Genomic DNA, 13,508 nt, shown 5'->3' on the forward strand with positions numbered 1-13,508 from the left:
CCAGTGAGATGGATTGGCAAAGTTGCAGCATCAATGGGCTCAAATGTAGCAACAATTGTGAGATTGGCCCAGGACCAGGCAGTGTGTTTTGTTCTGTGGTACATAGGGTAGCTATTGAGTCAGTACCGACTCAATGGCACCTAACAACAACAACATTAAAATGTGGTATAATAGCAAACTGCCGGCTATTCAAAGTGATATTCAGAATTGTAGTGGAGGTACTAGAGAATGTAATGAAGCAAAAGATGATAATGAAATAAATAAATTACTGAAAATAAATGTATAAGTTTGTCATTTTGCTGAAGCATGATATTATTCATAAGAAAACAAACAAATGAAAAAGAGAATCAGCTCACAATTAAAAAGCTGTTAAAATAATCAGATAACTCATCAAGTTTGCTAAACAGAGGATCAACAAAATGAAAATTTCTTTTATACTAACAATTAAATTTTATAATTACATACAACATAGTAGCAAAAATAATGTATAAGACAAGCCTAACCAAAATTATACAAGAACTTCATGAGAAAATAAATAGAAAACATTATTGAAAGACATAGGTGAGCATCTTTACCTTGTGCTGAATGTAGAGATTTAACATGGTAAAGATGTAACATTACTCTCCTCCCCAAGTTTTCTAGAACATCAATGAAATTCAGATAAAAAAAATCACAACTTTGAAGAGCATTATAAAATACTTATGGAATTACGAAAGCTCAAAAATAGCTAAGATTATTTTGGAAAAGAAGAAAAATTGCAGAGATGCCTCTAATTTAGACTTTAACAATGGAATATAAAACTGTAATAATTGAATGAGTATAGTAAAAGTTTGTTGTTAAGTGCTGTCAAATTGATTCCAACTCATAACGTCTGTATTGGGTTTCTGAGGAATATTCAGTGGGTTTGAACGGCCAGACTTGCATTTAGCAGTCCAGTGCTTATCCTATAATGCCATACCAGGACTCCAGTAAAAAAGACTGTTGTTGTTAAATGCTATCAACTTGGTACCAACTTATAGCGACCCTGTATAAGGCTTCCAAGGTGCAGCTAGTGGATTTGAACTGCCAACCTTGTGGTTAGCAACAGTCCAGTGTTTATCCTACAGCACCACACCAGAACTCCTGTAAAGGTTATCATGGAGCAAAGTGATCACCTGAATGAACAGAAGTCCCAGAAATAACCTATGGCATGTATGACAGCATGGTAAATGATCAAAATATGATTTATATCACTGTATCAAAAAATAATATCAAAATATTAATGATAGATGACTACAGCATGAATAATTAATATCCTTCTATTTTTAATAAACATTTATAAGAGTCTCATAGATTATTCACTAGAAGTAGGATCTTCAAATGCTATTAAAGATTATTGTGAGTATTAAATGAATTAACATACATAAAAATCGTTTTAATAGTGACTTAAGACATATAAATAATTCAATAGCTTGGACTTATTATTATTGTCTTATTCTCTCAAAACAAGTTTATTTGACAAGAACTTAATTTGTAATTTGTACATATGAAATCACTTACCTTTGACATTATGTTTTGTCTTCCTCTAGCAACAATTTCCAGTGACAGTGCTGCTTACACTAAAGATTTTGCAGAGTTAGATTCTTCTCGATCTTATACTGACACACTGCGGAAATCATTTCCTGAAACTTGGGTTTGGAATCTTATCACAACCGAGTGAGTTTTGGTTTTGTTTCTTTTAATTATGGTTTATGTGCATTTAATTATTTTTCTTCATTTTTATCTAAATAAGTGAGGCATGATGTGTTGTTAGGTGCCATCTAGTTGGTACTGACTCATAGTGACCCTATGCACCACAGAACGAAACACTGCCCGATCCTGGGCCAACCTCACTACCGTTGCCACACTTGAGTCCATCAATGCTGCCACTTTGCTAAACCATCTTGCTGGGGGTCTTCCTCTTTTTCTCTGACCCTCCACCTTACCAAACATGATATCCTTCTCCAGCGACTGGTCCCTCCTGACAATATGTCTGAAGTATGAGAGACAACGCTTGGCCATCCTGGCCTCCAAGGAGCACTCTGGCCTCCAACACAGATCTGTTCGTTCTTTTGGCAGCCCATGGCACTTTCAATATTCTCCAACACAATAACTCAAAGCTCTGGTAGCGTAGTGGTTACAAATCGGGCTGCGAACTTTAAAAGATGAGGCTTTCTGCTCCCGTAAAGATTTTTAGCCTCGGAAACCCTGTACAGGGTCGCTATGAGTCGGTTCCAACTCCACAGCACATAACCATCACCACCATAATAGAGCATCATTAAGATTTAAAATAGAGTAAAAAGATAAGCACTCAGAATTAACAGCTAGAGCAAGTGTCTAAGATTACAGAAGTTGATATACTGAATACATTTCTACATAAGGAAAAAAGGAACTTTTTATAGATGGTTGTTCTTGTTAAGTGCCATCAAGTCTGTTTTGACACACAGCTGCCTTGCATAGGATTTCCAAGGAGCAGCTGGTGGGTTTGAACTGCCAACCTTGCAGTTAGCAGTCTAGTGCTCCTCTTTATAGATAGGTTGTTTTTTTAAAAAAAAAAAGAATCCTGATGGTTCAATGGTTAAGCACTTTGCCACTGATTGAAAAGTTAGTGATCTGCTTCTATAAAAATTATAGTCTAGTAAACCTTATAGGAACTTTCTATTCTGTCCCATGGAGGCATCATGAGGCAATATCGACTTAAGGGTACTTAACAACAAGTACAAAGTAGATAAGGAATGACAAGCAGCTAAACAGAGGATGAATGGGATAAAGAAAGAGAATTCAACTGTTGTGCTTTAGCAAAGAGTATCTGTCTGGAAGGGATATAAAGCTTTGAGCAAGTGTAATGATTTAATTATATATGAGGATCAAGAAGTATTGCTGTGAAATCATAGAAACCTTTCTCAAACAAAAATACCAAAATGTGCAACTATTATTTCTCAACACATCCTCCATCTAGTTGTGTACACTTCTGAAGGTGGTATTTCCATCTCTCTGGTCCTTACCCACTGGACCACAGTATCCATGGTTTAAACCCTCCAACTGCTCTTCAGAAACCCTATACAGGGTCACTATAAGTCAAAACTGACTTGACTGCACTTGGCACCAATTACTTCTCCTAAGAATTCTATACTTTTTGATATTCACCATATCAAAATGGGAATTTGGACACCTTTGGGGGACTCAAATTATATTCCTTTTAAATGTCCTTTGAGGGCAAGATCAAGACTGCATGATAGATGGAGTTAAGACTTTTCAATGAAATTCTTGTAGACCAGCCCTCGCAACCCTTGAAGTATGAGCAGGGCATTGTTGTAATAGAAAACATTCCTTGGCACAGATTTCCTGGACTTTCTCTCACCAATGCAGTTTTCAATTTTCTTTAAACTTCTTCCTAAAAATCACGCTATTTCCTTGGAGAAAAAAAAAATCTCTCAATATTGTTTCTTTAGACTCCCCCCCTTGGAAAACAGTTTTGATTGGACCTGTTTTTTGAAGGCCCCCTAATGAGATTTGCAGTTGCTAAGTGCTATTGAGTCAATTCTGACTCATAGAGTTTCCAAGGAGTTACTGGTAGGTTTGAACTGCCAACTTGGTGGTTTGCAGTCCAGTGTTGATCCTACAGCACCACACCAAAAGTCCTAAATGAGACCAAGACGAGTGTGTTACTTGAGAGAACTTTTCTGCAGCCATCCACTGATTGCAGAGACATATTTAAATATGTTTTATTTGGAATAAACCCATCCATGTATGAACTGGAACCCTAGTAGCAATATTTTTGTTTACTTACTTTGTATTATATGGTGGTAGCTCTTCTCTTCAGTCTTACCAGAATCTTCTCATTTAGCTCCACAGGTAAAGCCAGTCTTCCTCTTACTGTTCCTGATACTATTACACAATGGAAGGCCAATGGATTCTGCCTAAATGATAAAGCTGGATTTGGCATCTCCCCAACCATCTCGCTGACGGCTTTTCAGCCCTTCTTTGTGGATCTCACTCTCCCCTATTCAGTTGTTCGTGGAGAAGCATTCATTCTGAAAGCTAATGTCTTCAACTACCTGAATAGATGTACTCAGGTATTGCCTTAAGTTTCTTTAATAAATAGCAATTCCTTTCCAGGCAAATTATCTTCAAATTTGAGTTATATGGGACTTTGTAAGTACTTAGTATTTCCTAAGTAAGTTTTGAAAACATTAACTAGCTTATCAATCATTCAGTATTGGGTTTAGAAATAACAAATTAATGTAGCTGAGTGATTGGCTGAACATAAAAGAACTAAAGATAAACTCTATGATGTAAGTAAGTTATCTTTTTCTTACGTGCAAGGGGGTGGTGTGGGGATGAATGATTGGTTGAAGAAATATCTAGTACCGTCAGTCCTCCAGCATAGCCAAGAAGAGGTTTTTATTCATGCGACTCTCCTGAAACAGAGGGGCTTATGAAATAATTAAGCTGAATGTTGTAAATTAGTTTTTAAATCTGTCTGATCTTTCACCTTTGGATTACTGAGAATATATTGTATTTTAGTGGTTTCATGGGCTCTTGTCTGTTTGGTAGTAGTTGTGGAAAAGCAACAATTTCATACCAGATGAAGCATAGAAATGATTACGTTTATTTCTTGCTCTGTTGCATTGAATAAGACACTTAGCCTCTATAACCTAAAACAATGTCGTTGCCATCAGTTCTAACTCATAGTGACCCGATAGGCCCTATAGAGCTGCTCCATAGGGTTTCCTGGTGTGATGCTATAGAATAAACACTGGATTGCTAACCACATGATTGGAGGTTCAAACATACCAGCAGTTCTTTGGATACAGGGTTCCTGTGAATTGGACCCGACTTGATGGCACACAACATCAACAATAACAATCTTTACAAAAGCAGACTACCACATCTTTCCCCCACGGAGCAGCTGGTGGGTTCAAACTGCTGATATTTTGGTTAGCAATTAAGCGCTTAGCCCTGAAACCACCAAGGCTTGGTCAGTGGGCAAAATGTTGCTAGGAATACATAATTGTCTATGTTTGTGCGAATTGAATGTTGTTGTTGTTTAGTGCCATTGAGTCGACCCATAGCAACCCTATATAGGGTTTCCAAGGAGTGACTGGTGAGCTTGAACCACCGACCTTGCGGTTCAAACAGCTTTGCAGTCTGGCGCATTAACCCACAGCGCCACACCCGGACTCCATTGTTGTTGTGTTGTTATGTGCTGTGGAGTTGGTTCCAACTCATAGAGACCCTGTACAGGGCTTCCGAGGCTGTAAATCTCTATGGGAGCAGAAAGCCTCCTCTTTTTCCCCCGCGGAACAGCTGGTAGTTTCAAACTGCTGATCTTGCGGTTCGCAGCCCAATCGTAACCACTACGCTACCAGAGCTCCTTAGGATAAGGTAAATGACAAACCTTGAACAATATGTTGCAAATAGTAGGTAGTTGAGTTGACGTCCGCCCTATCTTTAACCTTTACCTAAATAACAAATTTCAGCAATATATATAGCAATTATATGACCTTCAAACCCAAAAAACTCAAAGTCAGTGTCATCGAGTGGATTCAGATTCATAGTGACCTTATAAAGCGTCTCCAAGGTTGCAAAACTTTACAGGAGCAGAAAGCCCCATTTTTCTCCCAAGGAGCAGCTGGTAGGTTTGAAATGCCAACCTTGTGGCTAGTAATCTAGTAGCACTTATCCTATCGCCTTCAGTATGTCTTATTGGCTCATCTTTTGTTTCAATAAGGTTTTTAATATAGTATGGTCCTCAAACTCAACACTTTATTTACATTCATGTATTCGATCAACATCAGTAAATAATAGTTACAGACTGACATATCCAAAATGCCAAGTAACATACTTAACCAACATATCCATTGTTTAAATGATTCAGTTTGTTGAAAGAAATCAAGTATGTGAAGTCTACTTTGTTTGTCAGAATGCAGCATTCAGTGATAGCTATTTTTCAGGGAAATAAATAATTTCTTACATAAAAGAAGGTTTTTATGTTTGTCTGTTTGCTTAATAATCAAGTTTTTCTTTGTGAACTTGAGATGGAATGCATGATTTCAGATCTTTTCTGTTATTTGATATAACATACACAGCAACTGAGACACTGACAAAGGCCCCAATTTATAGATAGAAAAAGGAAAATGAGACTCATAAGACTTTCAGATAAATTAACTAACCTATATTGACCACAGCATTTGCTTATTTTGTTAAAGTTCCCCAATGTATCACTTTGTTATATAAAACCTACGTATTGCTTTATTCAAAGTAATTAGTCAAAGGTCAGTAAGTATCAAAGGTCAGATTATAATAATTGTGTAATAAGATTTAGAAGGTTTCCTCTGGGCATTGAAGTCATTCTTCCCACAGCAGAAAATATGAAAGGTGGGGAATTTCCTTTCTAATCTTTTGGACTTCCACAGCTGTATTATGTAACTATAATAAAGGAATTAAATCTTCTTTCTCTCTTTTTTTTAATCTGGTTCTCAAAGATTAATACTGTACTGAAATCATCTAATGCTTACCAAGCCAGACTTCTCCCAACTGAAGATAAAAATGTTTGCATATGTGGCAGTGAGAAAAAATCCTATTCTTGGCTGGTTACTCCTCAAACATTGGGTAAATTTTTCAGTTCCTTAATTTTTTTGCATTCTTTTGTAAATCATCCAAAGAGCTTATGTTAGACTATTTCTCTATTATAGCCAGTTTACTCATTGCTTAGTACCACTCCCATTTTTCTGTGCTTCTTGTTGTTGTTGTTGTTGTTGTTGTTAAGTGCCATCGAGTCGGGTCCGACCCATAGCAACCCTGTACAGGGTTTGCGAGGGTGTAAATCTTTACGGGAGTAGAAAGCCTCATCTTTCTCCCGCGGAGCGGCTGGTAGTTTCGAACTGCTGACCTTAAGGTTTGCAGCCCGATTCGTAACCACTACGCTACCAGAGCTCCTTTTCTTGTTGTTAACTGTCCTCAAATTGATCCTTGACCCATGGTGTTCCCATTCACGATGGAAGGTAGTACTGCCTGGTCTTGCTCCAACCCATGATGGGTTACAGATCAGACCATTATAATCCATGGTCTGGCTTTTGTTGGCTGCTTTTCACCAGACCTTTCGTCCTAGTTTGTCTTAGTCTGAAACTCTGCTGAACCATGTTCAACATCCTAGCAATACACAAGCCTCCACTGAGAAATGGGTGTTGGTTGCACATGAGTTACACTCGCTGGGAATCAAACCCTGGTGTCCTGCATGGAAAACAAGAATTCTAGAACTGAACACCCAGTATCTATTTGTCTAGTGACAAAGGTGGAGAGTTGGAACCAAGTTCTATCTTTCAGAGCTCATATTTTCCATGGTCTATTTTTCTCTCTCTTCTGTAATTTTATTTACAAGTTGCTGCTACTGTGAATCACCGTCCTCAGAAATAATCTATTCTAACTCTGCCATTGACATTTTCTGCCATTTAAGGTACCATCAACCTCACTGTTGTTGCTGAAACCTTGCAGGCTAGTCCATGTGAAAAAGGATCATCCAGGTCTCTGAACACTGGCTGGAGAGATACACTGATCAAACCACTGCTGGTGGAGGTATGGTCTCAACGTGAAACCTATGGATCTTGAGGGAAAAGCTGTTTACATTTCAAAATGTCTGTCTTCATTAGGAAGTGTATCTCTTTCAGATTTCCCTGATATTATAGAGATGAGCACTCATTCAAAGAGATAGCCTAATAGTTCAATCAAATATTTCAGAAGAAACACCAGGGACAAACATTTAGTCCTGAGACATTCAGCCTGTAGAGGACACTTATAGTCAAATGCATAATATTCTTGAAAGAGATTTTGAAGCTTGAAGGATTTTTGAGAAAATCCTAGTCTTCAATTTTAGAACTGCTTAGTTTATTCAGTAGCATGCAAAATCAAATGGTTTGCTTTATTATCTTGGGCTGAAAAGTTCATTTACTAATTATCCATGATAATTTTTGTTGAATAAGTTGTTCTTTTTAAACATTATTACTCATTTGTAAATATTCTGAATTTGCATAATAAACTAATTTGGTTATGACACAACCCTTTTCCCTTCTTCCAACAATTAGCCTGAAGGTATTGGAAAAGAGTTGACTCAGGGTTCACTTGTTTGCACAAATGGTAAGTAGATACCTTTACATGGTCTTGCTAACTTGATAACATTGAATAAGACCTCTGTTTGTCTTTGCTTTGCAATTAACTGCTTTACTATTGATCTTCTCCAAAACATGACTACTAGAAAGGACTAAATTACTTTCAAATAATTCCATTGTGCCATCATCAGAACCCTAACCAAAAGTAAAGATGAGAAGGCAAGAAAGGTCAGGAAATGGATGAGGACAGAGCAGGTGGGATGGAAATGAAGAGAATGGTGAAACACTGTGAGAACTGTAACCAATGTCGTGGAACAATTTGTGTATGGGTTGTTGAATGGGATTCTAATTTATTGTGTCAACTTTCACCTAAAACATAATAGATATGCATTTAGAAATAAATAAAAAGACTTGATCAAAAAGTAAAAAGCTAGTGACTAGAAGAATATCTTCAGAAAACATATGTCCAATAATGATCTAATAACCCATATATAGAGATATAGAACTTAACAAGACTATTCAATCATAAAATGGGCAACAAACTTGAATACACATTTCACTAAACAGGACATTCAAATAGGCACCAAACACTTAAAAATGTGCTTAACATCATTATCTATCAAAACCACAATGATACTATTTCACTTCCACTAGGATGTCTAAGATTAAAAACAAAGCAAACAAACAAGCAAAAAAAAAAAAAAAAAAACCCAGAAAATAGCACATTATGGGAGGATGTGGGGCAACTGAAACCCTTATCCATTGCTGGTAGGAATAAAAAGTGGTATAGCTGTCGTGGAAAACACGGTGGCTACTGCTCAAAATGTTTAAATGGAAATGCCTTCTGATCTAGCAAGTCCACTTTTAGGTGTATGGCCAAAAGACTTGAAAGCAGAGACTCAGAGACTTGTACACCAATGTTTACTGCAGCACCATTCGCACAAGTTAATGATTAAGTTATAAAAATACTGTCCAAAAATGCTAACCAAAGAAAAATGGTCTCTAGCAGACTCCTGGTGTGGCATTGTAAGATAAGCACTGGAATGCTAACTTTAAGTTCAATTCTACCAGTCACTTCTCAGAAGCCCTGCTGTGAGTGGGAAATATCTCTGAGACACTTAAAACAACACCACCAATAGCTATTTAGCATATGTTGTTATGTGTGGTCGTGTAGGTTCTGATTCATAGCAACCCTTATAGGGATTCTGAGGCAATAAATCTTTATAGAAGCAGAAAGCCTCATCTTTCTCCCACAGAGTGGCTGATGGGTTCTAACTGCTGACCTTGCAGTTAGCAGTCCAACACGTAATCCACTACACCACTAGGGCAAACTTACTTAACATCTGAGGAAGCTTCATGGGAAGTTCATGGGAAAAAGGAATTGAAAAATAATGGAATTTTTCCATTAGCTTTTTGAAGCCCCCTTGTATGTCACTTCTGACTTTAAAATCAATGTGAGCTCTGAATTAATAAATTAATGAATTACTGTTTTCTAGGATCCACAGTGTCCCAATCAGTGGTTCTAGCATCACCAGAAAATCTTGTGAATGGTTCATCTAGAGCGTATTGGTCTGTTCTTGGTAAGTCTGGAATACAACACATTATATATTTTCTTAGGAACCTGGTGACTTAATGGTTAAACACTCAGCTTCTAACTAAAGGTCATTGGTTTGAACCTACCAGTCGTTCCATAGGAGAAAGATAGGGCAGTCTGCTAACATAAAATGACAGCCTTAAAAGTTCTCAGGGGCAGTTTTATGCTGTTCTACCTGAAAGGGTCATCATGAGTCATCAGTTACTCAACAGCACATCCCAACAACATAGAAAGGCTTGAAGGACAAAGAAAAGTTTTATCTATTCCTGCCATCATCCTGTTCATTGGTTTTGTCATATTTTGGGTTCCATTTCCAGCCTTAGAATTTAATGATTGAGGTTGATGTAGCTAACTAGACACTCCACCACACTATGAATTTAAGTGCTACAGACTCCAAGACTTTCCGATTCTTTCTTTTCCTTGTTCTGGTTCATAAAAATAAAGTACTGTAATTAGCCCTATAGGGTGGTGTCTCTTTCAGGACACCTCCTTAAAGGAAAATTTGGATATTTCTTATAGAGCTCTGGTAGCGTAGTGGTTACGAATCAAGGTCAGCAGTTCAAAACTACCAGCTGTTCTGTGGGAGAAAGATGAGGCTTTCTGCTCCTGTAAAGATTTACAGCCTCGGAAACCCTGTACAGAGTCGCTATGAGTTGGAATCGACTCCACGGCATATAACCACCACCATCATTTTTAGAACGTGGTATACTCAACAGGTTAACATCTAAAATTCACTTTTTTGCACTGGGATCATCACACACAGATAGACACAAACAATACTCTGCACAAAGGTAATTATCCCTTTAGCTGATGACCCAACAAGTCGAGCTTCTTAATCTTAATTTGAGGACTTTATAAACTCAGAGCCTTGGTGACCTGCTAACAACTGGAAAAGCTTAAGGTTAATCAAGAACAACTACTATTTACTTTCTGTCACAGGAAATAACATAAAATACACACAAAAATTAGAGACAAAATGCACCTATTACTGTTCCCCTATCAAAAACCAGAAAACTGCTTTCTTAGCCTTGTGGTGGTGGTGGTTATGTTCCGTGGAGTCAGTTCTGACTCTTAGCAACCTTGTGTAGTGTTTATGAGGCTGTAAATATTTACAGGAGCAGAAAGCCTCATCTTTCTCTTGCAGAACAGCTGGTAGTTTCGAACTGCTGACCTTAAGGTGAAAGGCCCGATTCGTAACCACTACGCTACCAGAGCTCCTACTCAATATTAAAAGACAATTACTTCTATGATTGCTTTCTTTTTTTTTTTTTAAGATCCTTGACTAGTCAGTGTCTACCCATCAACTACACACAGTCCAGAGTAAAGAATTAAGATGGAGATTTAAAGAAAACAATGGAAGGAATTTTGCACTACACATAGGATTATAGTCAAATTTTTGCAGTAGAAAAATGTAGGTCAGATGACTGCTCATTAAAAAATAAACTCATATCTAGAATATCCCCAGAGTCAATATCAATAGATTTAACCTGAGCTTTTTAGTACAGCAGTCCCTCTGTACACCATCAAAATGATACCCAACAAATATTAAGTCACAGATACTATGGTCATATTTATAACCGTCATTCTAAACCCTTTTAATTTTTTTTGTGATCTTATTTCCAAATGTTTTAATTTCTATCCAAACCACAGAGATCCCTTCCACTGGCTACGCATGTTGTTGTTGTTATGTGCTGGATCATGGCTCATAGCAACACTGTGGGACAGGTAGCACTGCCTCTGTAAAGTTTTCAAAACTGGCACATTGGACTGCAAGGTCAGTGGTTTAAACCCACCAGCTGATCTCTGGAAGCCCTATACAGGGTCACGATGAGACAAACATATTCTACAGCACTTAACAACAACAACAACAATCTTTACAGGAGTAGAGCACCAGGTCTTTTCTCCCTGGAAGACACTAGTCGGTTCAAACCAGTGGCCTTTTGGCTAGCAGCTGAACACTCAACCATTGCAACACCAGGGCTAAGAATAGTGGCTGAGAAATTTGACTCTACATACAGGCTGATGAACTCTGAATCCCAGATTCATCATTTACTCTATCACGTTGGACAAGCTGCTTAACCTCTGTCTGGCTCATTTCTTCATCTCTTAAATGAAGATAATATGATCTCATGGCTTATACAAATGAAAGGAATTAAGATACCTACTACAACCCTTCCAGATACATTGTAGTTGTTGTCCTTATTAAGTGCCTTCTAGTCAGTTCTGACTCAGAGTGACCCCGTATAGGGTTTCCAGGGAGTGACTGCTGAGTTTGAACTGCTGACCTTGTGGTTAACAGTCCAGTGCTTATCCTACAGCACCACACCAGGACTCCTTCAGATATATAGTGGACTAGACCATAGGTCAATTTAAACTATAAGGCCGGCAGTTCACACCCACAAGTCACTCTTTGGAAACCCTATACAGGGTCAACAGCACTTAACAATGACATGTCAGTTTTAGGAGTCCTGGCGTGACACTGTAGGATAAGCATTGAAATGCCAACAGCAAGGCTGTTGTTCAACCCCACCAGCCACTACTTGGAAACCCTATACAGGGTCACTGTGAGTCGGATTCAACTCAATGGCACCTAACAACATACATTTTAAGCCATCAGTCCAGTGTGATTATAGGGGAGAGGTTAAGTCCAGGCACTCTGCTCATTCTTACCTCTTCTGTATCTGTTTTGAGTGATTAGTTACCTCTCTGTATCATGGTTTTCTCATGTGTAAAATGAAAACAATAGTATCTACTCACGTTATTGCGGTAATGTGAGTAAATGCTATTGTATTGTAATGTAGTGCTCATAACAGTATCCAGTACATGGTAGGCATTTTATAAGTTTACTTTGGGCTCTACTTCTGTCATTTCAAATTAATGATTGTCCTTGAGCTCTTGTGCTTCATTTTGCGATCTCTTTGTTATTCCCACAAATGTTTTGGCACTTCTACTCTAGGCTTCTTTTGGAAACATACCTGGTGTGATACTCTAGGATAAGCACTGGACTGCTAACCACAAGGTCAGCAGCATAAACCCACCAGCAGCTCCTTGGAAATCCTATACAGGGCGGTTATGAGTTGGAACCAACTTGACAACATTTAACCACAGAAACTCTGGCCTTCTTTAGGAAACATACCACCACCTGAGTTTTGGAAGCAAGATCTGAAATATCAGCTAATATATAAAAATAATTATTTTGAATAGCATAGCATAAGGATCTTGAACATGACATAATATTATTTTTCTTATCAATTTTGATAAAGTATATTATCTTGATTTAATTTGCTTTTCAGGGGACATTCTCGGTTCTGCCATGCAAAACTTACAGAATCTTCTCCAAATGCCTTTTGGGTGTGGAGAGCAGAATATGGCTCTATTCACTCCCAATATTTACATCTTGGACTATCTAAGTCAGACACAACAACTTACAGAAGAGATCAAATCCAAGGCTATTGGATATCTGACCAAAGGTAAAGCAGTTAAGTCCTTATATTTTAAAATCTCGGTTAAGTTCTTGAATCCCAGCTCTTTTCTCTTGGTAAGTACATTAAATATATTCACGTCTGTGCCCTGGTAGAGTAGTGGGTTATGAGTTGGGTTGCCATCTGCAAGGTCTGCAGTTCCAATCTATCAGTTACTCCACAGGAAAAAGATGAGGCTTTCTGCTCCCGTAAAGATTCACGGTCCTGAAAATCCTATACAGGGTTACTATGAGTCATAAAGGACTCCAAGGCACACAACTGCCACTATCTTGTATGTATCTATTTGTAACTAGCATGAATAGTCAT

The 13,508-nt window shown here is 37.9% G+C and overlaps 1 protein-coding gene across 1 annotated transcript in view; it reads left to right on the plus strand.

Moving 5' to 3' along the window:
- LOC102828904 (ovostatin-like) overlaps positions 1–13,508 on the plus strand; it is an 87,348-nt gene that overhangs the window by 56,004 nt on the left and 17,836 nt on the right. The window contains exons 17-23 of the mRNA XM_006875484.1: positions 1,569–1,695; positions 3,866–4,094; positions 6,507–6,633; positions 7,478–7,596; positions 8,103–8,154; positions 9,623–9,706; positions 13,014–13,190. Of these exons, the coding sequence (XP_006875546.1) occupies positions 1,569–1,695; positions 3,866–4,094; positions 6,507–6,633; positions 7,478–7,596; positions 8,103–8,154; positions 9,623–9,706; positions 13,014–13,190 (915 nt within the window). The remainder of the gene's footprint in view (positions 1–1,568; positions 1,696–3,865; positions 4,095–6,506; positions 6,634–7,477; positions 7,597–8,102; positions 8,155–9,622; positions 9,707–13,013; positions 13,191–13,508) is intronic.

This window comes from Chrysochloris asiatica, unplaced genomic scaffold (assembly GCF_000296735.1).
Source record: "Chrysochloris asiatica unplaced genomic scaffold, ChrAsi1.0 scaffold00328, whole genome shotgun sequence".
Taxonomy (NCBI): domain Eukaryota; kingdom Metazoa; phylum Chordata; class Mammalia; order Afrosoricida; family Chrysochloridae; genus Chrysochloris; species Chrysochloris asiatica.